Source organism: Eucalyptus grandis, chromosome 11 (assembly GCF_016545825.1).
Source record: "Eucalyptus grandis isolate ANBG69807.140 chromosome 11, ASM1654582v1, whole genome shotgun sequence".
NCBI classification, from domain to species: Eukaryota; Viridiplantae; Streptophyta; class Magnoliopsida; order Myrtales; family Myrtaceae; genus Eucalyptus; species Eucalyptus grandis.
The window spans coordinates 41,106,043-41,132,614 of NC_052622.1; the positions used below are offsets into that span (position 1 = coordinate 41,106,043).

Below are 26,572 nucleotides of genomic sequence, written 5' to 3' on the forward strand. Positions count from 1 at the left end.
ATCTAACGATCTCTCTTTACCCTATCCATCAATTCTAACATCCCCTCAAACTCTTGTTCATTACAAAAAAACCAACTGGAGTTGGGACAAGAAACCAAAGAATGGCGTGGAAAGAATAGTCTTCTCAACCACCCGCAGTTTGATTAGCAGGAGAGGCATGCACAAGATAAAAATTGTCCCTCGAATGAGATGCTGCCAAAGAAAGTTACAGTCCTTCTCAATATGTTTAATGCGCTCATGAAAAACTGCATTTCGGGCAATCTGAATAGCGTTTTTGCTATCACATTAAATAATAGAGGGTGATTTCCAAAGAACAACCATGTCTTCCAAAAGCCAACGCAGTCGAACGAGTTCAGCACTAGTATTAGCCAAAGCGAGATGTTCAAATCTTGCCCCAGAACGTGAGTTAAAAGTTTGCTTCTTACTGCACCAAGAAATTAAGGAACTGCCAAGGAGGACACAAAGACCCCTTAGCGATCATTGCCGTCATGATCAAAATCAAAACCTAGGTAGGCATACGACTCCAGGCTGGAGCAAGAAAGATAGTGAATGCCATAAAAATAGAGTCGACTCGATGTAAGCAGATTTGCAGCGCAGCAGTATAGTGAGCAGAACATGGAGCACACATAAATTGACTCAACAGTTCGAATCGATGCCATGTCTAGATGAGCGACAATGAGATATACTAAGGTGCTGCATGAGAACATTTCTCATTCTCACAATTTCTGTTCTTTGATTCCCCAGAACAAAAAAAGAACAGAAACCCGTTTAATAACGCCAAGTTGTTTTTCTATTCCCTAGAATAGAAAGTTAGCCCGGGAATAGAATTGAAGCAGAAACGAGAAGAAAAAAAAACTTGTTTCTATTCCAGGGAACAATTTCTAGAAATAAGTTAATTTTCTTTTTATTTTTCTTTTATTCTTCTCTCTTGCCTCAGCCACCTCCGACGCCTGAGCCACCGCCTGACCACCGCCGGTCGCCGCCGCCGGTCGCCATCGTCGGCCGCCGCCGATCACCGTCGCGCCGGTCGCCGTCGCCCTTCACCGCCACCGCCGCCCAGCCCATTGGCCGCCAACAACCTCCGACCGTCGATGGGCTAGGCGACCAGCGGTCGGCGGACGTGTAGTGGCGGCGGTGGCCGGCCATCGGCGGTGGGGGTTGTCGGCCGTCGGCGGTGGCAACCAACGGCGACGACTGCGATCCGTGGGCAAGAATAAAAAACAAATAAATACAAAAGAGAAATTGCTGCGTTACCAAACGCATTTCTATTTTTTTTTATTCCAAGAATAAAAATTTTGTATAGTTATCAAACAAGTTCTTTTACTCAGAAATTATTCCCCGGAATAGAAATATAAAAAAAACTATTTCTGAAAAAAAAGGAAAAAAAAAAAAGGCTTTTCTCCAGTCAAGAAGCATTACCCTTCGCACCCTAAACTGCCAACTACCGAAGGTAAACGACTTGCTCAGCGGTTGATGCATCCACATCTTCGAGGCTGACTTTCACATGATAGATTCCACCCTTAATTTAAGAACTCTGTCCAATTTAATAGTCTTTTTTCCACTTCTCGACAAACCGTGCCTCGAGGGGTCGGTAGCCTTTGGACTACTATATTCAATCTTCGCCTTAAGTTGAGAGTTTCTAGGTGTTAATGGGTTAGGACAAGAAATCAAGACAAAATGCATTCAGATATAATGTATTACCACGGGATCCCTCTAGGGATCGTGTCTAAAATTAAGGTTGGTTTGTTGGACTTCACAAAGTCAAAAGCAGTTCTTCACTTTCCCTCCAAGATTAAAAAAAAAAAAAAAAATCATCTCAACTGTAAAAACCACGAAAAATTATATCCACGTCTACATGTCAAAAGAAGACTATTTGTTTCAAGATTTCAAGCAATTTACATACCAAAAAAAATGTTAGTCATTTCAAGTAAGAGCACTACATGCGAAGCTCTAGTGGAGAAAACACAGTGAGTTCTTTCAGGAAATTTCAAGAGTCTTTTCTCTATGATTCCTAATTTCGTTTTCATGCGAGCTTGCTTGAGAAAGGTTATGAACATTGTTGCTGTTGCACGATTGCCTGTCCTATTCTCAAATGGGCATATTCCAATATGACCGGTACACTTAATGCCCGAAGTCACGTTCAATGAAGCATAACCACCCATAGTTGTCTGAAAAGCCTAAATAGTTACTTGTACGTGAGAATCGCAAAAAGGGCTTTGGATAAATCCATCGTATTCCTTGATAAATACATCCTATTTCCTTTTGGCAATAATAATATAAATGACTTAATTGTATCGAGAGCAAGTTACTGTATCATTTGCGGGCCATGAAGACCAATAGCGTCTCAATCGCCAATGACACGCGTCCCCTCCCCGATGTCATCGACGGTGGAGATGACGCGCTCGGATCTTCACCGGAATGATTCGCCTTGGCGAAAACAGAGAGCCTACGTTTATAGGGAGGTACCGGGCTGACAAAACAGGGAGTGAAAGTACTCAGTGCCCCCACTTAACTTTGTTCAGAATGATGACGACGATGACGACCACTATTCTTGCCAACGAAGGGTACACTATAGTTCAAATCGGGCCTATCCGACTGTTCTAGTAGTGCAGGGTCTAGGTCTGCTCAACGTCACAAATTCTCTCCAATTTCGGACGCGACATGTTCGAGTAGGATCAAGAACGGCAAGATGGGATCCACCGAGGGCGGAATTTGTGGCCCTTCGTTCCTCGCTTTTTAAGCGCAATAATGACAACCTTTGATTTCATGTCCAAATAGGTAAAGAGGGTAAGATTTCCAGGATACACAAGAAGTGTCTGTGAAACATCAATTCGTTGACTTCTCGTATGTGGTTCACATCTTGCATCTGCGCGTGTGATCGAAATTGATGTGCACGTGATGCGTGATAACTTCCTTCGGCTTCCGATTCCATGGGGTCCATGAGCTGGTCACAGCCCTCGGGAGAGATCGGATGGTTCCCGTTTATTAAGCTGATGAACACTCGAATTGCTTGAAAATGATATATAAATAAATTAATACCACTTCGACACATTATGATTACTTCCCTTCTTTTCTTCTTTTTGTTGAATAGAAATACCGTGATCCGAAAGCACTTTTAAAAGATTTTGAGAGATTTTTCAATCCCATGTGAGTGTTCTTCACTTGCTTATTAATCACAAGAGCGGATCTTAATTGACCCTGTAGAGTTCTCGCTCATTAATCTCTTTTTGATATTTTCCCTGCTTGAGTTTAACCCTAGGCTTTAATGAGGAATTCAATGGCGAGTGCCTGACCCGCTTCTTAACTTATGTTCTAATACATGCAAATCATCTTATTCTCATGCGTCGGGTAAGGCCTACCCATCAAGTAATTAGCGTGACTCCCAAGTTCAATATGAATGGATTGCGTCGTGCTTTGAATACAAGATTTGTTTGATCCAAATCAAGAGTTTAACCACTGAGTCAACCTCTAGGATTGTTCCAAAAAAAAAAAAAAAAAATCCTAGGGTTTAGTTTCATTTCTTCCTTATATTTCTTTTTTGGAATGTACGTAGTATTACGTCATCCAACACCACCAAAGGATAAAATGATTTTCACTATGAAAATTTCCCATATTAAGAAATCCTAAATTATTAGATCGATTTCCACTACACGTGTACGACATAATACGTAGTATTACTTCATCCAACACCGCCAAAAGATAAAATGATTTCCACTTATGAAAATTTCCCATATTAAGAAATCCCAAATTATTAGATTGATTTCCACTACACATATACGACATAATATATTTAAACCATGTTCGTGCAAATAATCATTTGTTCTACAGCGTAGTGTGGCTATCGATGGAATCTTGTCCAGTCGGGCACAACCAACCGTCGCAGAGCAAAGGAAAAACAAAATCTCGAGGAGATAGTTTTATTAAAGTTCCGATTCAAAAGGTGCATCGATGCCAAATCGAAAAAGAAGGGCTATAACACGAGATCCGACCTTCACTAAGTGTGACCGATTCGTACTATAATTCCTAGATTAAGGACATGAAAATCCATGTTAAAACAAATGTCGCAAACTCAACCACTGAGAAGCTCCCGCCAGTGCTCCAATGCGTCCCACGTTCAACATGGAATCAGCATATTTAGTCCTAAATAAGACCAAATTCAATGGCACTCCATCAAAGTAGGCACCAAAGCAATCATCGCCATTCTCTTTAATTAAATCGAATGTAGCAAATAATTGCGGCTTCCATAAATTATGTTAATTTCTATCAACGTCACTACCTCTCTAGCTAAGCCAGAGAAATATTCACAACTTCTTCAAGTGCCACGTGTGCGGTCACTAGAGAAAAGAGGCGTACTAGACAGGATCAAGTGCGAGTCGAAGTGCCTCATGATTATTTCCGCGAAGAGGGCGAGAGCACAATGTAGGACTGAAGACAAAACACGTAGTGGCCAAGAACGAGTAATTTCCTCACAAATTGCTGCTGCCCAGGCGATGATCGTGCACTTTTTTCCAACTTGTTCAGGCGACTGCGCATGACTTCTGAAGAGCATACATGGAAAATCCTATGTAGATGACATGGGATGGATTTTGATTGGCTGTAATGCGGATTGCGGAGCTACCTACAAATAGTATATGACTAAAATAAAACTTTGAATGTGACATCAGGAGCGACCCTCCCAAATGAAGCCCAAAAGACATGTCCAGGTGCATCGCAAATATGGTGGAACGAGTCAGCAACACAGAACCAGTACGGTCTTCTTCCTTAACATGGGTTGCCACAGCTCTTCGGCTCCACTAATTACTGCACATGCATTCAAATCGTCTCATCGCAAGCGTTGATATGGCTTTGCCCTAACATAGAATACAAGACCTCGAGAAGGAAACTATGCGATGTTAAGTTTAAACTGTTAAATGAAAATGTGGCTTTACGTTTAAATGTTCTATTACTCCCTATCAATGCCAATACTATGGGTGGACATATTTAATTGGGGAGGTAAATGGGATTTGGAAATATTCTAACTCAAGACTTCCAACTATAATACCATGCGAGATTTTGTGGGACTATTACTAACTGTACTAAAAGTTTAAGTTATTAAATGAAAGTACGGTTCAAAATTTAAATATTCAACCACGTCTTATAAAAATCGAGACTACTCACCATTCAGTGAACCTGAGGGCCCGAATTAGTAAATGCTTGAATCCACGTTCGTCATTATTAACGAGGATATTTTTGTTTTCAATTCTAGATATTGTTTGGCCTTTCTACTCGAGCTTTAGTGCGTGCTTTATCTAATCCACGATGTTAAAAGAAGATGTTTCGCGTGCTCAAGTTAAGCCTACCTAAGGTAAGCTTCCTAGTGGTTAAAAAAAACAATCCATGTTGTTAAAAGAGGATATTTCGCGTGCTCAAGTTAGATCTACCTGAGGTAAGCTTCCTAGTGGTTAATAAAAAACAATCCATGATGTCAACGGGATGCCATCACGGACCAATAATTTATGCGAACTTATCATCGTCGCTAGCTTCCTGGCTAGGCCACACTATTATCTTATTGCACCGGTCCGGCGACTTTCTTCGTACAGCGCCACGTTCGAGCACACGAGAGGGAGGGCATCCCGGGGAATTATGCGGGAGTCGAAGTGCCTGATGACTTTTCCCCGGGAGAACGGATGAGTACAACGTAGGATTTGAGTCAAACACGCAATTCATGTGCTAAGATTATCACGGAAAAAGCATCGTATGAGGACTTAAAAATATGAAGGTGAATATTTTCCGCGATTGCTGCTGATCGATCAGGTGATAAATGTGCACTTTTGAAACTTCGGGTGGCTAAGCATCACTTCTTAAACGCACGCACGGCAATCATTATGTATGACATGTCCAGCACTGCTCGAGGGTAATATTTGGCTGGCTGTGGTAAGGATTTAAGGAGTTACCGACAGATAGTTAAATTAAAAAGGGGAGCAAAAAGAAAATCGAAGGTGACATCACAAGCGACGCACCAAATGAAGCTCAAAGAGGCATTTAAAATTGGATCTTGAATGTGCTTGCATATGAAAAAAAATTAAAAAAAAAGCTATATTATGTCGAGTACACGGCAAATATGGTGTAACGAGTCAATCTCAGGAGATCGGGGTAATATTTTTTCCGTAACATGAGTATCCACGGTTTCAGCTCCAATGTCATCTCTTCCACATTCATCGCATTGATACGGCTCCGTGTAGGAATGGCATACAAGATCTCGAGTTTATTATGAGCTGGAAATTCTATGATGTTGCAAAATCAGATTTGGCCAATACGAATCAAGATTGCCGACCATTCAGTCAAGCCAAGGGATCCAAAAAAGTAAACAATTCGACCATGTTTACTGCCGATTCAAGAGCATCGTCATGTTCAATTCTACTCGCAGTTAAATACAATCAATTCATTATTTGGGCTATCTACCCAAGTCTTAGCTCTTGCCTTATCTAATAGACAGGACAGACGGAATATTCCGCGGGGCCTAATTGAACTTGCTTAACACGAGCTTCCTTGTCACGACATTTCCTCCGCAAAAGGATAAGTAAGACTCTCCTTTTTTTCCATTTTTTTGACATGATCGTACCAAATATGAGATGCATTTACGAATAGTCAACACCGTGGAATCAGTCTGGCCAACATTCAAGCTTATCAGATTACGATGTTTGAGTCATGGCGTGTCCGGGGGAGCAAACAAGAATGAGGCGGGCGATATACAGGAGACGTGCAAGGGAACAGAACTTGCAACGATACCTGAAGACGTTAAGCCCTCCATGTAATAAAAGTGTACATTTCGTGGACATTCTACCACTATTCCTCATTTTTCATCATTTTTCAATTTTTTAAAATATTTTTTATGGAATTTCGTGTGCAGCTTCTACGTTCTCGGCGATGTCGTTCTTGGGTACGATCGTGATCTCGGAACTATATAAATTTAGTGAAGAAAAACGCGGTCAAAAATGAGAAAACGTCTTGGAAAATCGGGGGGTATTACTTGTACTACGAAGCAGACAAGTGAAGAAAAAAAACCTCCTTTTGTCGTTCTGGCCTTCCGGCGTTGACCAAGGGACCTGATTGGCTACCCAATCGTCGTGTCTTTCTTTTCCACATCATAAAGGAAAAGGGCACGAAATTTACATGTGGAAACGATGGGAAAAGTTAGACCTGAGCAGGTCTTTAAACTGCTCCATCCTGAATAGGCCATCCCAGGGTGTCTACCCCCCACAAGCCATTTACAGGCAAGTGAGGGGAAGAAACGCGGGATAAAGGCCTCATTGGGCTCTCCGACCACAGCGCTACTAGCGCTGGGATCCCGTCTAGAGGGAGGTCATTGCCTTCTCCTAGCATACTAGGCTGGTAAACCCCTAATGAAAGGTCCCGGGTGGCAACCTCCTGAGGTGGCCGGCCAGCAAGGACGCCGACGTCGCGACTTCTCTTCTCCGCGGATCACCTATTGACAAATTGAGATTAACACAAAAAATTAATGGGTTGAGTTTGATAAGATAATGCCTTGTATTATTTTTGGTTAAATTTCTTGGAAATTATGATTATGATTGGCTTCGTTAAAACTATCGGGATCATTGATCAAAGTAACCAAATGAAGTGAATATTCATATATTCTAATGCGCAGAACGTTTGTTTTCACAATACGCATATTTGATGCTTTGAAAATCGGACATTTCTAGGGCACTTGTTATTTGCCCATTGACAAATTGACATTAACACAAAAAATTAATCAATCGAATTTGAGAAGATAGTGCCTTGTATTATTTTTGGTCAAATTTCTTGGAAATTATGATTGACTTTGTTAAAACTGTCGGGATCATTGATCAAAGTAACCAAATGAAGTGAATATTCATATATTCTAATACGCTGAACGTCTGCATTCGCAATATGCCTATCTGATGCTTTGAAAATCAGACATGTCTTCATTCTAGGGCACTCGTTATTCCATGGGGTGAAGCTTGATTTCAAGTTCGTTTCATAGATTTATCGTACAACCGATCGAATAAATCCGTAAATCTTTCACGGAATTAGAAATTAGGCTACGATTTGCTAGCGTATTGTAGCTATGCTTTAACGAAAAAGGGGCAAGGAGCTTCATTGCAATCCCGTGAGCATATTGCTTTAGGATTGCTCAGTTTGGTGGGCTTTCGTCCTTGTATCCATTGTGCACCATTGGTCTACATTCAACAAGACTAGAGGTGACATGGGAAAAGCAAGCCCTACTTGTTGGCAGCTCACATGAAAACGGACGAACCGAATTACCCTTTAAGGCACGTGAAACTGCAATTGGCACTTCGGGCGATAATGGTGGCGAGCCGGCCTGTCTCGAGAAGACCTTCTCATAAGTGGGTCGAGTGGCTCTGGTGCATAGTCCTTCGATGGCCATGGCGGGTCGGATAGGCCGGCCTCATAAGCAAAACATCTTGTAGCCAAATGACGTATTAAACCATATGCCCCATTTACGAATGCGGCAGTTTTTCATGACTATATACTAGAACACGATAATTTTGATCAAAATATAATTAAGAGCCATATTAGGGTTTTCTTATATTCAAATTTGGTTTCTTGTATGCCGGTTGAATGAATGAGATCCTATTTGGAAATACATATGTTCAATAGCCATTCACCAATTAAAGAAAAATGACAAAATAGATCATATATTATTGATGCGAAGGAAATTTTACATGAGCGGCTTTGCACGCCCTTCATTTTATTTAATGATTATACTCAATTCAATGGTATATGAATAATAACTCATTAATTCCTTTACCAAAAAATAAAATAATAACTCATTAATTTTTATTTTTTTGGGCGGCGGCGCGGGGGGGAGAGGTGGGGGTTACCAGAAGTCGGTCAACTCAACACAGCAATTATAGAAACAAAAGTGGCAACTCTAACCTTTCTTTTTCTCCTCCTCCTGCTCACCACTATAAAATGCGGCTCACTTCATTGCACTACTCCTCACGAGTCCATCGACACCCTCTCCAACTCTCCCTCTCCCTCTCCCTCTCTTTCTCAATGACAATCCAGAACACACTCTAGAAGAGTTTAGAAGATCACGGACAAGAAATCGCCGGCCGGAAAGATCATAACACAGCGCCGAAAAGAGAGAGCGAGAGAGAGAGAATGACGGTGAACATAACCTCCATCCAGACCTCCTCGAACGGGGCGTGGCAAGGCGACAACCCCCTCGACTTCGCCTTCCCTCTCCTCATCATCCAAACGACGCTCATCCTCGCCGTCTCTCGCTTCCTCGCCTTCTTGCTCAAGCCCCTTCGCCAGCCCAAGGTCATCGCCGAGATAGTCGTAAGTAAATTTTTAAGTGATTCTGTTCTCTCTGCGCGTGTTGACTTTTAAGTGATTCTGTTCTCTCTGCGCGTGTTGACTTGGTTCGTGGTAAGAGAAGTTTATGATCATATGGGTTCTTCCTTTCGAATGAATCTTTGAAGGGCGGGATTCTGTTGGGCCCTTCGGCGTTGGGCCGGAACGCGGCCTACCTGCACCGGATTTTCCCATCCTGGAGCACGCCTATCCTGGAGTCCGTCGCCAGCATCGGCCTCCTCTTCTTCCTCTTCCTCGTCGGCCTGGAGCTTGACCTTGGCTCTGTCCGGCGGAGCGGGCGCCGCGCCCTTGGCATCGCCCTCGCCGGCATATCGCTCCCCTTCTTGTGTGGTATCGGGGTCGCCTTCGTCCTTCGCAAAACCGTGGATGGTGCCGACAAGGTCGGCTACGGCCAGTTCCTGGTCTTCATGGGGGTGGCGCTCTCTATCACCGCCTTCCCTGTCCTGGCCCGTATCCTGGCAGAGCTCAAGCTGCTGACCACCCAGGTCGGCCAGACGGCAATGGCGGCCGCCGCCTTCAACGACGTGGCTGCGTGGATCCTGCTCGCCCTGGCCGTCGCACTGGCTGGGAACGGGGCTGAGGGTGGGCCCCACAAGAGCCCGCTCATTTCGCTGTGGGTGCTCCTCTCGGGGTTCGCCTTCGTGGTCTTCATGATGGTCGCCGTCCGGCCGGCCATGAGGTGGGTGGCACGGCGGTGCTCGTCGGAGCACGATGTGGTGGACGAGGCCTACATCGTGCTGACGCTGGCAGGGGTGCTGGTGTCAGGGTTCATGACGGACCTGATCGGGATACACTCCATCTTCGGGGCGTTCGTGTTCGGGCTGACCATCCCGAAGGGCGGGGAGTTCGCCGAGAGGCTGATCGAGCGGATCGAGGACTTCGTGACGGGGCTGCTCCTCCCGCTCTACTTCGCGTCGAGCGGGCTCAAGACGGACGTGACCAAGATACAAGGGGCGAAGGCATGGGGGCTGCTGACGCTGGTGATCACGACTGCGTGCGCGGGGAAGATCTTTGGTACGTTCGTGGCGGCGTTGATGTTCGCGATACCGGCCCGGGAGGCCATCACGCTGGGCGTGCTGATGAACACCAAGGGGCTCGTGGAGCTCATCGTGCTCAACATCGGCAAAGAGAAGCAGGTAAAACCTAATACTATTTATTTACATATATATTTCGTGAATATCAATGACATTTTAAAAGACCAAACTTCAATAATTCGGGCATCCACGACCTACATTATTTATTTGTGACGATCAGTCAAGGCCCTCTAATCGTAAGTGGACCGACGCTTCCGCGAAATAGACTTCCCTCCTCTCCTGTCGCTGAAAAGTAATAGATGACTTACAGAAGATCGTGGGCGGCAAGACTTATAGAACACATCGTCGTCCTCGTCTCTGCTTTCTTTCGAAAGGCAAATCCGTTTTACTCACCAAAATAGAAATTAGGTAAATTGGTACCAGTTTTAGATTTATGCAAGTTATGTTTGCATTAGGGGAGGAAAAAAGGAAAATTAGGGTTCCAGTTTTCGCGATCGTGAATTTTACCTTTTTCTATGTTGGTCTTCTAGATTATTTTCTAAGTGCCGAGAAATTTACTCCACCGTACCAATAATTCGTACTTTTTTATATGTTGGTCTTCGAGATTATTTCTGAAGTAACAAGAAATATACTCCTCTCGCACTTTGGACTAATTATTAGCGCAGTGGCCTTTTGACTTTTCATCGTTGCATCTGGATACCAAGTATTATTTATTTAATGCTAAGTACTAAATCCGAAAGATGCCAGGATCGAGAATCTTGGGATTTTAGGTTTGACATCGTGGTCACGATTTCATAGGTTAAGGGAGAGAGTGAAAAAAGAGAGAAGAAAAGAACAATTTTGCTAGAAAGGTCTCTTAAAATATAGGTCACGGGTCAAGGGGGCTTTGGTTAAGGGGCAAATTCGTATAATAATAGGCGTTAGAAATTTCTACGGTTCTGGTCCTTCTAAAATTCAGACGCTAAGCTAGTCACGTATGTGGTTTGACTTACATAAGCACCCGCGTCATCGTCTGAACATTTTTATTTGCGGGTCGCCATCAAATCGGTCATTAGAGGCGTAATCACAAATCTCTCTCCAAAAGTCAAAAAGCTCCACGTTTCCCATTTAGTTCCGACCCTCGACGATGTTGGCAACTTGCCATTTGGGTAAAATTGGACCGTAAACGTTAGTGACGAGCCGACTTAGGTCCTATTTTGAATAGGAGTCAAATATAATTCGAAGACTTATGTTGATTTATGCCGTGGCATCTTTTGATTTTGAAGATGATAAACATTCACACTAGTAATTTCATGATTAAGAGATTGTTCTTTTCCCTTTTTGGTGAAGAATATAGAGTTGCGAAATACATTCTATGACAAGTGAACCATATTTCGTTTTGAATTTATGACCAAGATTGTTGTGTTGCGATCTACAGGTTCTTAATGATGAGATGTTTGCAATTCTAGTGCTGATGGCGCTCTTCACCACTTTCATCACCACACCCACTGTCATGGCCATCTACAAGCCAGCCCGCGCCAACGGTGCTCCGACGCACCGCAAGCTGCGCGATTTGTCGAACAACGACGACTCGTCCAAGAACGAGCTCCGGATCCTCGCGTGCCTGCACGGCCCTGGGAACGTGCCCTCCCTCATCAGCCTCATCGAGTCCATCCGAAGCACCAAGAACTCCATGCTCAAGCTCTTCGTCATGCACCTGGTCGAGCTCACCGAGCGGTCGTCTTCCATCGTCATGGTCCAGCGGGCCCGGAAGAACGGCTTCCCTTTCTTCAACCTGCCGCGCCGCGGGGAGGGGCACGACCGGGTCGCGGGGGCGTTCCAGGCGTACAGCCAACTGGGCCGGGTCACGGTCCGGCCCACCACGGCGATCTCGGCCCTGTCCTCGATGCACGAGGACATCTGCCACGTGGCCGAAGAGAAGAGGGTGGCGATGATCGCCCTGCCGTTCCACAGGTCCTGGAGGGGCGAGGGGGACGAGGCCGTGGAGGACAACGTGGGCCACGGGTGGAGAGGGGTCAACCAGAGGGTGCTGAAGCACGCCCCGTGCTCGGTGGCCGTGCTCGTGGACCGTGGGTTCTGGGGTGGGTCCGAGACCCCGGGGCCCGACATGTCGACCGTCCAACGGGTCTGCGTCCTGTTTTTCAGCGGGCCGGACGATCGAGAGGCGCTGGAGTTGGGCGGGCGCATGGCGGAGCACCCCGTGGTCAAGGTGACCGTGATGAGGTTCGTGGAGAGACCGGACGCCGGCGGGAACGAAATTACGCTGCGGCCGTCCTTAAGCAAATCCAGAGAGAAGAGCTATAGCTTCTCGATTGCGCAGATGAATCGAGAAAAGGAAAAGGTACCTTTAATCCAAACACACGAGCAGATAATTTCAGCGTACTTAATTTTCCTAGTATTGACTGCCGTTTCTTCGTGTTAATGATCCAGGAACTGGACGACCGTGTGGTCGAGGAATTCCAAGCGCGGTGGGATGGCACGGCGGGCTACACCGAGACGGTCGTGGGCAACGTGGTGGAGCAAGTCCTAGCGATCGGCCGGAGCAAGGATTTCGACCTGATGGTCGTGGGCAAGGGGCGGTTCCCCTCGCCCATGTTGGCGGACCTGGCGGACCGGCCGGCCGAGCACCCCGAGCTGGGGCCCGTCGGGGACGTGCTGGCGTCGTCGAGCCACGGGGTCGCGTGCTCGGTTCTCGTGATCCAGCAGCACGATTTGGGCCACGGGGAGGAGACGCCCGTGTCCAAGGTGGAGAGCAGCAGCGGGCCCAACAAGTCGAAAGAGATCGATGACATCGTATGAAACGAGGGACGAAAGTCGTCGTGGGGGTGCCGCCCGTGTATCTCGTCGAATAAGACATTTGTTCAGAGGAGAGATCGTTTGGCTTTTTTGTACAGCAATTTGGGTGTGTTGGAATGGTTGAAAGTGGGAGTAGTGGGAGTGAAATGATAACACCTCTGCCTCATATATGTGGTCTAAGGCTACGAAGTCACTTTACTAATTTTGAGGTACTAAGAATTTATGTTCCTCATAAAATTTTCGGTTCTAAACTTGTCAATCATTTTTGAGAAGCAATTATACAAGGACTTATAATTTATCTACATGAGCCCCCAAATGGTACCGCTATCCTCGTTTTATCCTTCAATTTAGCATTATATCCAATTTTGCCATGAGCTGTCCCATATAGTATTTAAACTTGGCAAGAGCCTGACTAATCCCACGAGGACTCTTAGCACACAAAGCTTTTTCCCAAAAATCGGTTGGATATATTATTAATATAATCCAAAATAATATGTTAACATACAAGCCCAATAGGTGAAAGTATGACTATTTGAGTCTATATAGACTGAAGCCCAATAACATGCTTATAAAAACTCTAAGGTTTCCCTACGCTAGAAGTAACACTGTTGAGCGTTCCAAACTTGATGTCTCTTGATGTATTACTTCAAGTAACCGCTTCTTCTCTCTCAAACCTATAACCTCTAACAATCTTGAAGTATTAAGTTCGTGCGTTGGATTTGAGCGAGTAAGGTGTCTTCTTGAAGATTTTGTCAAAACGAACTCACAGGTGTAATTTACTTTTGATTTCGACGGTGATATTGGTCGGGATCTAAGTTTGAAGATTCGGGTGACCAAAAATTTTTATTCAAAAATCCAAAAATTATAACCAATTTTAGAGGGTGAAACCACTTGGACTTTGTTCTACTCATCGATACAAACATTTTGAGTGGTCACTCGCGTCAATTGGAGGTCGGACGGAGAAGTTACGACATCCGGAAGTTTCCATATGAATTTCTAGCGAATTTCGAGAACAAAGTTTCAATGAATTTCAACGGCGGAAATTTCCAGCGAGTTTCAATGACAAGGCAGTCCATCTTAAGGTTTTTGGGTGCTCCAGATCTGTTTTTGGGGTTTGTTTTAGCAAATTCCATCTCTACAGAGTGGTTTGATCAAGGTTAGGGGAGTTATTTAACTTTGTTGCTATGAGAACTTCAAGATGCACTCTTTCTAACACTTTGCTTTGATTAAAATGGCAAAGCGTAGTTCCTATAATATTATAAAGTTGCAATCTTTTGATGTTACTATGTTCAATTTGGCATTAAAGAACATGACATATTCTATATTGTATTGAATGATTTTACATCTACCACTGAAGATGTGGATAAATATCAATAGAACAAAGATGATGATTTTTGTAGAGATTACTTGTTGAACTCTCTAAATCATAATCTGGCTATGATATAAGACAGCGAAAGAGATATGGGATCACTTGAATGCTCAGTTCTAAAAACAATATGGGCTATCTAAAACTTTCCTAGTGGAGAAATTCTTTAACTTTAAATTCACTATGAATTTAAGCATCACCTCTCAGTTAGTTGAATTTGAGAACATGAGAAACAAGCTGAAAGATGATAATTTTGATATGTCCGATAATCTCTTTGTCAGTCTTGTGTTAAGCAAACTACCAACTGAATAGAGTTCTTTCCAGATTGAAATGCACAGACTAAAGGTACAGATGGGACTAGATGTATTAAAGAGGTATATTCACATTGAGGATCAAAATATTACTAAGAAGAGTTTGGAACAAGTGGGACAACAAAAGTCAATTGTCACCTTAGTTTCACACTCCAATAAACCTCAAAAAAGTCCAAGTCACCAAAAGGCGAATCATCTTTACAATTAGAGGCCAAAAAGACTATCTTCAAAAAGAAGAAGAATGGCAAGCGCCACAACTGTGAAAAGTGGAGTCACTGGGCAGCAGAGTGTAAGTTACCAAGGAAGCCAAATAATGACACACCATATAATGAGGCCAATATGCTAATTATATGCTAATTAGAGAATTTGAGCCTCGAGCCTTCATTGGAATGATGAAGAATGGAAAGGCCAGCGTCTCTTCTGAATGGTGGTTGGACAGTGGCGCTACTTGTCATGCTATAAATGACAAGAACTTACTCACTGAGGTCACAGAAGTGAAAAATACTGTGGAAAATTGCAATGGTGGTGAGGCAAATGTGACTCATGCTGGAACTGCAAATTTGGTGCTTTCTTCAAGTAAATTACTAACTCTGAAACATGTTAAAGTAGTACCTTTACATAAGAAGAATTTGATATTTATGAGTTTACTTGACAAAGCTGGTATGTCCTTTTCAACTATAAATGGTAAAGTAACTTTATCTGTTAACTCATATTATTTTGGTTGTGCATTCATGGTTAATGGTGAGTTATCTCATTCCAAACTTGATGAATATGACTTTAACCTAATTCAAATGTTCTATCAGGGAAAATTGTGTCATTCCAAACTTGATGATACAATTCAACTAGGTTGGACTATCATTTTTGGTTAAATTATCTCATTCCAAACTTGATGCTAAATTATTTAACTTTAAGGAATCAGTAACTATGACATTCCAAATTGAAACATAGAAACAATTGTTTACATAAAAAGCTTGCTAGTCTTGTTCTTAATTGAAACTTGATATTACATGACTAGGTTATTATAGGTGACTTGACTATTGGTCATGTTCTTTGAAACTAGACAATAGTTATTCTCCTACAAATAAACTTAAGTTGATAGCTCTTTGTAAATCACATTGTTTAGGTCTTGTTCATAATTTATGAAACTAGCTTGATGCTTATGAATATGATATTATGATGCTTTATGACATCAATATATGTTCTTATTTGCCTGATGGAATGTTGCTAAGTTTTATTCAAATGATTGAGCTCGTGATAATATGAAATTCATATTTGACATTCTACAGGGGATGACAGAGATGGAGAAGAGCTTAATGAGTGGGATCTTGACTAGGATGACCTACTTGATGAATGAATATATATCATTTAAAGTGTGTAGGGACTTGACAATTTACCCGTTATTGCTTATTTTGATGAAGTCCATTTACTTGAGACTTACATTTTGCAATTTCTATTTTGTGAACATTATTATACTTGTTTCTTATATTTGTAAGGCCTTGGACTATTTTATCTGGCCTACTTATACTTGACTATTATGCATATATTGGTTGTGAACTGAGTCTAAGATTTATTTTGGGATTTGGATTTTGTTAATCTCAGAACAGATTCATGATAAGAATGATGAGAAATGATGATTTAGTTTTATACTTTATTGCTGAAATACTCTTTGACCGATCCGAGTTAATTGTCTTGGACTGAATGTGGATGATTCATGTTTGTCTGAACATTACACCAACCACCTTATTGGATTGTGATGTATGGTGAACGTAGGAAGAGATTGTTGGATATATTATTAATATAGTCCAAAATAATATATTCACATATAAGCCCAATAGGTGAAAACATGGTTATTTGGGTCTATATGGGCCGGAGCCCAATAACATGCATATAAAAACTCTAGGGTTTCCCTACGTTGGAGGTAACACGTTCCAAACTTTAACTTCTCTTGGTGTAATACTTCAAACAACCGCTTCTTCTCTCTCAAACCTATAACCTCCAACAAAATCAACATTTCTTTGGCCGAAACAATACTATTTTTAGCTCACTTATTCAAGAATTAAAACGTCATTACATAGCATCCAAGTAAAGCTCGGCCAATTCAATTGTTTTGAGCAGGATCTTAATGGGTCCACAAACTAGGATCTGTCACATCAACCACATGTAGAATAGTTTACGAAAAAATCTGATGAAATGCTGATGAAGGATAAATTTGAGATGATGGTACCATTTTGGGTTTCTGTGATTTGAAAAATAGTTTGAAATAAAATTGTCCAATTGATACATAACCTTTATTATAACTTTCACTAGACTTGGCAATAATTCTTCATTTTGACTATGAATATCTAACTCAAATAACTTCTATTTATTGGATTAAATCAATCTTTCTATATATTCGTATAAATCTTTGAAAAAAGTATAAATGTGGTGATGGTAATCCTCCACAAAGATCTTATTTATATTCCACTATTACTATTAGACTGATTCTAGCAATCTAATTTGTTAGAAAAAAAAATTGTATTCATTGTTTAAAAGTATGCAAGAGAATTATAAAACAAATCGAAGTAGAGTATATGCCAGAATACTATAAAATAAAGCCAAATTGATTAAAATAAGGAAGATCATTGTCAGTGATGAGCACCGGTTAGCAATTGGCACCAGTTGGCAATTGGTAGTGCGTGCCTAGATTTGCCTTTCTCTACACCATCATATATAGATACAACCAAAATAGATTAAATAAACACAAATTTTACTTTTGAAAGAGCAAATATTTGTAGTTCAGCAAGATGCTATAACTCTTGCGATTATCATTGAAATTAGAGGCGAAACACTTGTACACGGACATAGCATGGGGTTATTGAATCCCCAAAACATTACTAAACTCCTAGATCCTAATTGGGAGAGAAGAATTAGATCAGGGAGTTTAAACTTTCATATTTAGAATTAGACCAAGAGAAGAGAGCTCCTAAATCTAGATTGGGAAAGAAGGAAAAAACAAAGAGAAAAACAAGAAAACTCAAATAAAATCAAATCAGATGAAGGAAAGGGTGAAATTAGTTCAAACCTTCCCCATTAGTGAAGGTTGAAGAAGACGATGAAGAGAGGAGAGAGGGAGAGAAAAAGCTTGCGGGCCTGTTTTTGCCTTTTCTTTTCTGGCGATATCGATACTGACACCTTTCTTTTTCTTGTTAACTTTTCATTGGTCAAACAATACTCCTTGTGGAGATTATGCAGAGAAGGCTCATAGCCATATCATAGATTCGTTTAGTAATAACAAATTTCTAGTAGGTGCTTAAAAGCATTGACTTAGACAAACACTTATAGAGCATCGGATCACTTGATAGATAATTTCGCAGATGAATCTCTATATCTCTATTTAGAGTTGACCCAACTTTACCGAATATATGAAAATATGTTTCCGTTACTTTTCGCTTGAATCATCCTTATCACATTTTACAATTGATCAAAATTATACGATATCCATTCTTGTTAGCCAAGACTTGTGGAATATCTTAAAAGAATATATGATTTGTACAATCCCAAAGGAGGGTAGCTTTATTGGCCGAAAGCTAAAATTGAATGCCATTGTGCAAAAAGAATGTGTGATTTATATATGCTGTAAGAATATATGATTCATATAAGTTTGAAAGACTCGGACTGACTGGAGCTCCTTGGCAGACTTAAACATGGACTCTTGACTCCAATGTGGATGATGGTGTGTTGATTTTCATTTCAATTATGACCTAAGTCAGCAACCAAGTTATAATCACACGCAAATGTGGGTTTCCATGCAGTACGGGCCAGACTTCAATTGGGTCGGACTTTTGAGCAACAAGCTTAAGTTTGAGATGTAATTTCATAATAAGAACCTCGTGCCAACAAAAAAATCGATCTACGGTATATTATCACGTCAAGAAGGAGATGAAATCAAATAAAGCGCATTTTCAGCATATATATATACAAGAGTTACCTGGTTTTGGTAACCAAGCAGCTAAATATATTTCATGTTAACAAGCACATCGGCCTCAACCAAATACCAAAGTTCAAATCAAATTTGGTACAAGCAGCACGCTGGTCAAATAATGGGATTTACATACTTTTCTTCGCCTATTTGTTCAAACTTTTGACTCGGACCTCTTAACATTAATACAGAAAGGAAGACTGATCCTCGAGATTTGGTCCTTTGCGTGTCACTCTAAGGCTCGGTCTACACACGCAGAGCTGCGAACTCAGTTCCAAAAGTCAACGCTCAGTCAATCGGAAGGAGACAAGCCGGGTTGAATGCATGAGAGCCCACGGTGAATTATAATTGTACGATAATAGACGAGGGACAAAATATCTATTCAAAATAGAATGCAGCTTAGGGTGCGTTTGGCTGCACCCTATTTATGTTCCCAGGAACAGAAATTTCTGTTTTTGTTCTTTTGTTCCCGGAACAAAAAGAAACAAAACAAGAATTGTGTTTCTTGTTTAAGAACAAAATCTAGAAACACTTCTCTTTTTTATTTTTTTTTTTCTTCTTCTTTTTCTTTCTTTTTTTTTGGCCGGTCGCCGGCCTTGGCCATGGCCGGCGACCGCCGGCGACCGGCCGACGAGGGCCGGCGGCCTCGCCCAGCCACGGCGAGGCTCGCCGGCCCCGGCAAGGCCGAGCTGCCGTCGGCGGGCGAGGCTCGGCCTCGCCTTGGCGAGCGAGCTCGAGCTCGCCCGATCCGGCGAGGCCGAGCTCGCCCGGCGGCCGGCGAGGCTCGGCCTTGCCCGACCAACGCCAGGTCGGCGTCGCCGGCGGTGGCCGGCGAGGCCGAGCCTCGCCCGGCGGCCGGCGAGGCTAGGCCTTGCCCGGCCACCGCCCAGTCGGTGTAGCTGGGCGGTGGCCCGGCGAGGCCGAGCCTCACCGGCCGCCGGGCGAGCTCGGCCTTGCCGGATCTAGGCGAGCTCGAGCTCGCCCGGCCAAGGCGAGGCCAAGCCTCGCCCAGCCACGGCCAGGCTCGGCCTCGCCGGGGCCCCGCGAGGCTCGGCCTTGCCCGGCCACCGCCAGGTCGGCGTAGCTGGCCGGCCGGCCGGGCGAGCTCGGCCTTGCCGGATCTGGCGAGCTCGAGCTCGCCCAACCAAGGCGGGCGAGCCTCGCCCGGCCACGGCCGGCTCGGCCTCGTCGTGGCCGGGCGAGGCCGCCGGCCATGGCCGAGGCCGCCGACCGGCCAAAGAAGAAAAAAAAAAAAAAAAGGAAAATAAATAAGAAAAATAAGAAAGAAAATAGAAAAATAAAATACAAATATTAAAATATTAAAAGAAATAAAAAATTATACAAATTTACCAAACGTGTTTCTATTCTTTTTATATTTCTGGAACAGTTTTACCAAACGCATTTTTTTGTTCAAAAATTGTTCCTGGAACAAAAACACTTTTTTTTTTCTATTTCGTTCCCAAACAATTTTTAAACGAAACATTACCAAACGCACCCTTAGGTGACCGTTCTCCGTCCAAGGACCAACCATTTTGGATGGATCTTTTACCCTATTTTTATTTTTTTTATTTTTATGTTTTCTTAATACAAACTTAAATTAAGAGATAAAATCGTAACAGACCCCACACAATTAATTTTCATGAATATGATGAAAGAAAAAATAAATTAGATACCGAAATATAAATATTTACAAGTAAAAAAATATTATCACCTAATAAAAGGAATCGTTAATATTATTATATAGATCTATTAAATTTAAGAGATGAAAAAACATTTGAAATATCGGCTTTGTAACTAATAACAAAATCATTGCGCGATGACTTGGCTTTTCAATCTTTTTGCCAAAATTAAATTGCTCTAGAAGGACTCTCCGATCAGCTAAAATTAAGATGAGTGATATTAATTACGCATAAAACAAATGAAGTAAAGAAAAGAACACAATAAGAATAATGAATTAGTAAAGAAGAAAATTTACCCCATCGATCCAAATCTCGTAGATGAAGATGTATTGGGACCTAAAACATTATAAAATCAATCCTAGGATCACATAAGTCAAAACTAAGCCAAAAAATGATTTTTGATCGATTTTTATACAAATTTTACCTAATATAGCTTCATCATTTGGTTTATTGAGAAGATTCACGTGACCACGAAATATTTAACCCTATATCAATTTATATAGATAAAAAGTCAATTTATAGTAAGGTATATTATTTCAAAATAAAATAATAACACGTACCGATAACAATTCAAAACCCCTGATTCTTTCTTGATTGCATATCGAATTCGAGAGTAGTTACCGTGACTCATCTTATTCGAATTATCAATTGTGTGAAAATTAATGAAATTTCTTGTACCTTCATCCTGGCAAATTGTATATGCTAATTCAACTGGTTGATGTTATAGCATAAATTTTCAAATAATTCCACATAATTGTTTAAGAAGATGTTAAAAAAAATGAAAAATAGTGTAAAAGATGGAAACCGGTTTCCATTGAAAATGTGTGGTCCTCCGCTACCTATCACTCCGTCATTTGGCGGAGGACGGTCAGCTAAGGTTTTTCCTTCAAAATAAGCTAATTTCCAAGTCTTCAAATTCGAATTTCATGGGGTTGGGCTACTTTTAATGTAAGTAGCTTTATTTTTGCTAATATGTTTTTTTTTTATGACCGATGGATCGCCGAAGATCACCCTTCGAGGATCACACGACCCTCCGGTGCTCGATAGTATCGGTGGGGCCTCGCCGCAAGTTGCTATTTAGACGTAAACTTTCGGGGCTAGCCCAGTTTACCACAACCCCCACTTAAGTCGCGAGCATCCGGAGATTCGAACTCGTTCCCTCTTATTTTTGCTAATATTAAACCCTCTTATTTTGCAAAAATAAAAAAATGAAAAATAAAAAACTAAACTCACCTCCTTTGATAGTGAAATATGGGTATGTTTATTAAAAGTCCTAAAATTTATCATAAAAATGTAATCGAATCCAAAACTTTGTAAAAAAAGTGCAATTAAGACAATTGAGTTGATGAATTTTTTTTTTTTTGTTAGGTAAAGGTAAGAGATATAATAACTATTGCAAAACGCTATACAACTGTACAGTAAGGGGAGCCCCAGCACCAGCTTGCACTCAGAGAGAAAATTGTAATGAGTGGAGGGGTGGCAGGGGGGAAAGAAAAAAGAAGTTGTGACGAGGATACAGGTCACCACAAGCAATGGAAGGGCAACAAGGAGGCCAGCAAACAAGAAAAGAAAACGAGAAGAGCACACAAACAACTGTGGGCCGCACAAGGAAAGAACTACAAAAAGTGGGTCAACACAAAGGACCCAGGAGCCTCAGCTAAGCGGAGCGTCGGGAAGGAGGATGCCAAGGCACCCCTTTAGCCACAAGGGGAGGCACAAAGAAAGCCTTGAGAAGTCTAGCAGCAATAAAACAAAATCGACAAAGAAACCTTAATTAAATAAGGAAGGGTGAAGGCCCCAGCTCAATTGAAGTCTCCTATTACAGGGAATATCCGGGACCTTGGAGAAAGTAGAAGCCTTGTCTTTAATGGCTTTATGAAGGTGCTCTTTTAACGCCGGAAAAGATAACCTTTGATTGCGAAATAGAATGTTATTCCTCTCTTTCCAAATGAGATAACGTAAGGCACCAAAGGCAAAGCGAGCCAGGGAATGGTGGAAAGCAGCATCTCAAAGGTGATCAATAACCCATTGGAGATTTTCCTTTGAAGATTGATTACGCCAAAGTAAGTTACAATTGGCCGCCCAAAAAAAGGCAAGGATGCAAAATGTTGGTGTAGCTTTTTTTAATTTTCTCTCCTACGCAACGATGACGTGGATAAAACATGAAACATAGTATTAAGCGACGTAGTTTTTGTCAAAATTTGATTTTTAATACAATTTGTATTTCAATTAAATTAAGAAAATAAGCTAAAATTAAAAAAATAAGGAACTTAGAACCAGGTGGCAAGGGTTTAACCCTTGTATTATAGAGAAACAATAACAAAAGCCATGTTAGCATTTTCCGTCAACCAAGTTGGATGGAATTAAATTAGGGATTCAATTTCACTTTCATAATAAATTTTAAGACTTCTAGTAAATATCAAATGAGTTGAATTTAGATTTTTGTGGAAGAAGAAGGGTTAATATTAGCAAAAATAGACCTACTTACATGTAAACTTATATTTTGGAAAAGTACCCTAATCCCATGAAATCCGGATTTGAAGATTTTAAAATTAGTTTGTTTTGAATAGCGATTTTGGGCGCGTTTGGTTGTGTTTCTGTTTAAAAATTGTTCCAGGGAACAGAAATAGAAAAAAGTGTTTCTGTTCCGGGAAACAATTTTTGAACAAAACAACGCGTTTGGTAAACTTGTTCCGGAAATAAAAAATAAACAGAAACATGTTTGGTAAATTTGGATAATTTTTTTATTTCTTTTATTTTTTCTATTTTTTCTTTTTTTCCTTTTTTTTTTTTTTTTTTCTTTTTCATTTTTTTCTTCTTTTGGCCGGTCGCCGGCCAAGGCCTTGGCGGGGCCGGCGACGGCCGAGCGAGCGCGCGGCCTCGCCGGGCCACCGCCCGAGCGACGCCGACTCGCCCAGATCCGGCGAGGCCGAGGCTCGCCGGCCGCCGGGCGAGCTCGGCCTCGCCGGATCTAGGCGAGATCGAGCTCGCCCGGGCCGGCGCGAGGTCGGCCTCGCCTTGATCCCGGCGAGGCCCGAGCTCGCCCGGCGGCGACGGCGCGGCCTCGCCGGGCCACCGCCCGGGCGAGGCCGAGGCTCGCCGACCGCCGGGCGAGGTCGGCCTCGCCGGATCTGGGCGAGATCGAGGTCGCCCGGCCGGCGCGAGGTCGGCCTCGCCATGGCTGGGCGAGCTCGAGCTCGCCCGGATCCGGCGAGGCCGCCGTCCCTCGTCGGCCGGTCGCCGGCCATGGCCGAGGCCGGCGATCGGCCAAAAGAAAAAAGAACAAGAAAATAAGAGAAAAAGAAAAAAAAAAATAAGTGTTTCTCAAAAGTGTTTCAGAAACAAGAAACACAAAATTTGTGTTTCTTGTTTCTGTTTCTTTTTTGTTCCTGGGAACAAAAGAACAAAAAAGGAACAGAAACGCGTCCAAACGCGTTTCTGTTCCTTTTTTGTTCCCAGGAACAAAAAAACAGAAAAAGTGTTTAAAAACAAAAAAAAGAAACACAAACAAACGCGGCCTTTGTACCTCATTATTATCGTACAATTATAATTCACCACGGGCTCTTTATGCCTATGTGTAGTAGGTGAAGGAGCGGCCGTCAATGAGACAGGTGGCGGCGGGGCAGCAAGGATCACGGCCAGCGGAGGCTTGGCCGTGACTTGCTCTCCCTCCCTCTCTCTCTATTCTGTAATGCGTCTCTCTAGTGTGCTCTAATATTAATAATGCCGACTTCTTGATTTTGAAGACCTAGCATGTATTTATGGTGAAAACCCTAGGTCTAATTTAATTACACAGGCTTAATTTTGGCCTTATTAAGGGGTTAATGGGCTTTATTTCTTTAAACCTAAAGCCCTTCACTAATTCTAACTCTCATGGGCTTAATCCAACTCAATTAAAGCTCAAGCTCCATTTAGCTTGTGTAAGTTCTGGTCAGTGTCCATCCATGGGCTTGGCCGAATATTTCTCCCCTTGTAGCCTCAGTCTAGATAATTCCATTAAGTTCAAAGCCTTTTATTTAAGTCCATCCATGGCTGGTCTAAAATGTAGTTTTATGAGTTTTCCTATAGAATGCTACTAAACTATACGCAATTTAAATGATTCATTTTGTTATGGGGCTGGAGTGGATTCTTAATTTTTAAGCAAGGTGACGCCAAAATTTTGGTGTTGACAATCTATCGTAAAAAAGAAAAAGAAAAACCTAAACTTTACCCATAGCAGCACTCATAATCCTAGTTTTTTTGCATGTCATTGCAATCCCAAACTTGTACCAGTGTAATAAAAGTTTGGGGCATTAGTGTTACAATGGACAAAATTCAAAAGATATATTGGGCAGAGTCTCTTAAAGTAAAGTGTGTATTTATGAAAATTCTCTCATACTTCTCTAAACACCTCTTCTTCTCAAGTCTGGTAAGATCCTCTGAAAAGTGCAACTTAGCTAGTTAGAAAAGTTATCATCTTAACATTCTTGAGCGTTTATATGCTCCAAACTAAAATTCTGGATAGTTTGCAGCTAAAAGGCAGTTGTTGAAGGACTTGAACATGAAATTCGTCTACTGTGGGATAGTATATCTATTGCAACTAACCTAGTTTTTCTTGATACTAAGCATAAAAAAAAGTTTGGAGTTGAAGTCAAGGCGATCATAGTTTCAGGTTCTTGGTGAAAAAAAAGGTTGAGGATACTAGTGTTACCATAATTTAGAGTTTTTGGTAATAAGGAAAAAGGAAAGGATGAACCATCAAGTGTTAAGACTAGGTGGTGGTTGGGTTCTTATTTCGAAACCAGGAGGTTAGGGTTTGGACCCCTCACCTGCCAGATTTGAAAGGGGGTGGTGATTCTGCTTCAATCCTTAGGGGTGAGCATCGGTCCAGAGTTGACCCTGGACTAACCCTAGACCGGCCCAACCCTGTCGGTCATGGTCCGGTTCCTAGGGAGACTAGGTTGGTTCTTGGTCCTGGAATTCCTCGACCAGCACTATGCGGGTCGGTCCTCGATCCTGAGAGTTCCGAGTTGGTCCAACCCGGACCAACCCTGATTATATATATATATATATAATTTTTTTATATAAATAAAACCTTAAAATAAACGGCATCAATAACATTAAACGGCTCTTTAGTGAGGAGTTCAAATAATTTTACATTATTCTTTAATAACTTAGGTTTTTAATGTTTTTTACGACGTTAATAGTCATAATTTATGAAAGAGGAAAATATTTTTGTGAAAAGTTCTCATGGTGTTCAAAAATACACCTTATGACATCCTCATTTAGTATTCGTTCTCTTCTGTCTTATTTTTCCTCTTAATTTTCAATTTTCCAAAATCGAAAGAAACAATTTCTCCGCTCGCCACTCGACACTTGCCTCGCTCGCTTTGGGTCACTCGTGTCGTTTGTCGCTCGATGCTCGCTTGGCTTGTTGCTCCCCGCTCGACATTTGATGTTCATTCTGTTCGACGCTCACCCCATTTGACTTTCATTGCTTGCCTTTCTTAACTGACCTCGCTCATCATCAAACCTATTGGACCGGTACGATTCTCGATTGCCCTTTCAAAGAATACAAAAAATGAAATAAAAAATCATTGGTTGGTCCTGGGTTGACCTTGAAACCGGACTGAACCTATTGGGTCAGTCCGGTCCTCAATCGCTTTTTTAAAGAGTACAAAAAATGAAATAAAAAAATTATCAATTGGTCCCGGGTTGACCTTGGAATCGGATTAAACCCATTGGGTCGGTCCGGTCCTCAATCTCAAGCTCAATAAGATCAGTCATCGGTCCCAAAAATTGAGAAACAGCACTATGCGGGTTGGTTCTAGGATTATGAGTGGACGGGTCTAACCCAAACCATACTCACCCCTATCAATCCTTAGTTTCGGACGTCGAGTTCGAATCCTCTCAATCGCTTGCTCTGCTCGGACTTACTCTAATGGCGCAGATCTCCATTATGGTCATAGAAGAAAACAAGAGGGTCGCACTTTCACATGGCGGATTAAAATATACCACGTCGGTTGTTGCATGGAATCTTACGAACTCGCAATTTCTTAATCCCGTCAATGGAATTTCCAGGGACA

At 42.1% G+C, this 26,572-nt stretch overlaps 1 protein-coding gene across 1 annotated transcript; it reads left to right on the forward strand.

The window, feature by feature from the left end:
• Positions 1–8,964: 8,964 nt before the first annotated feature.
• On the forward strand, positions 8,965–13,495 carry LOC104426481 (cation/H(+) antiporter 20). The gene is made up of 4 exons (XM_010039547.3): positions 8,965–9,327; positions 9,471–10,499; positions 11,815–12,738; positions 12,828–13,495. Exons 1-4 carry the CDS (start codon positions 9,148–9,150, stop codon positions 13,194–13,196), a joined length of 2,502 nt encoding a protein of 833 aa, XP_010037849.1. The 5' UTR covers positions 8,965–9,147; the 3' UTR covers positions 13,197–13,495.
• Positions 13,496–26,572: the final 13,077 nt, after the last annotated feature.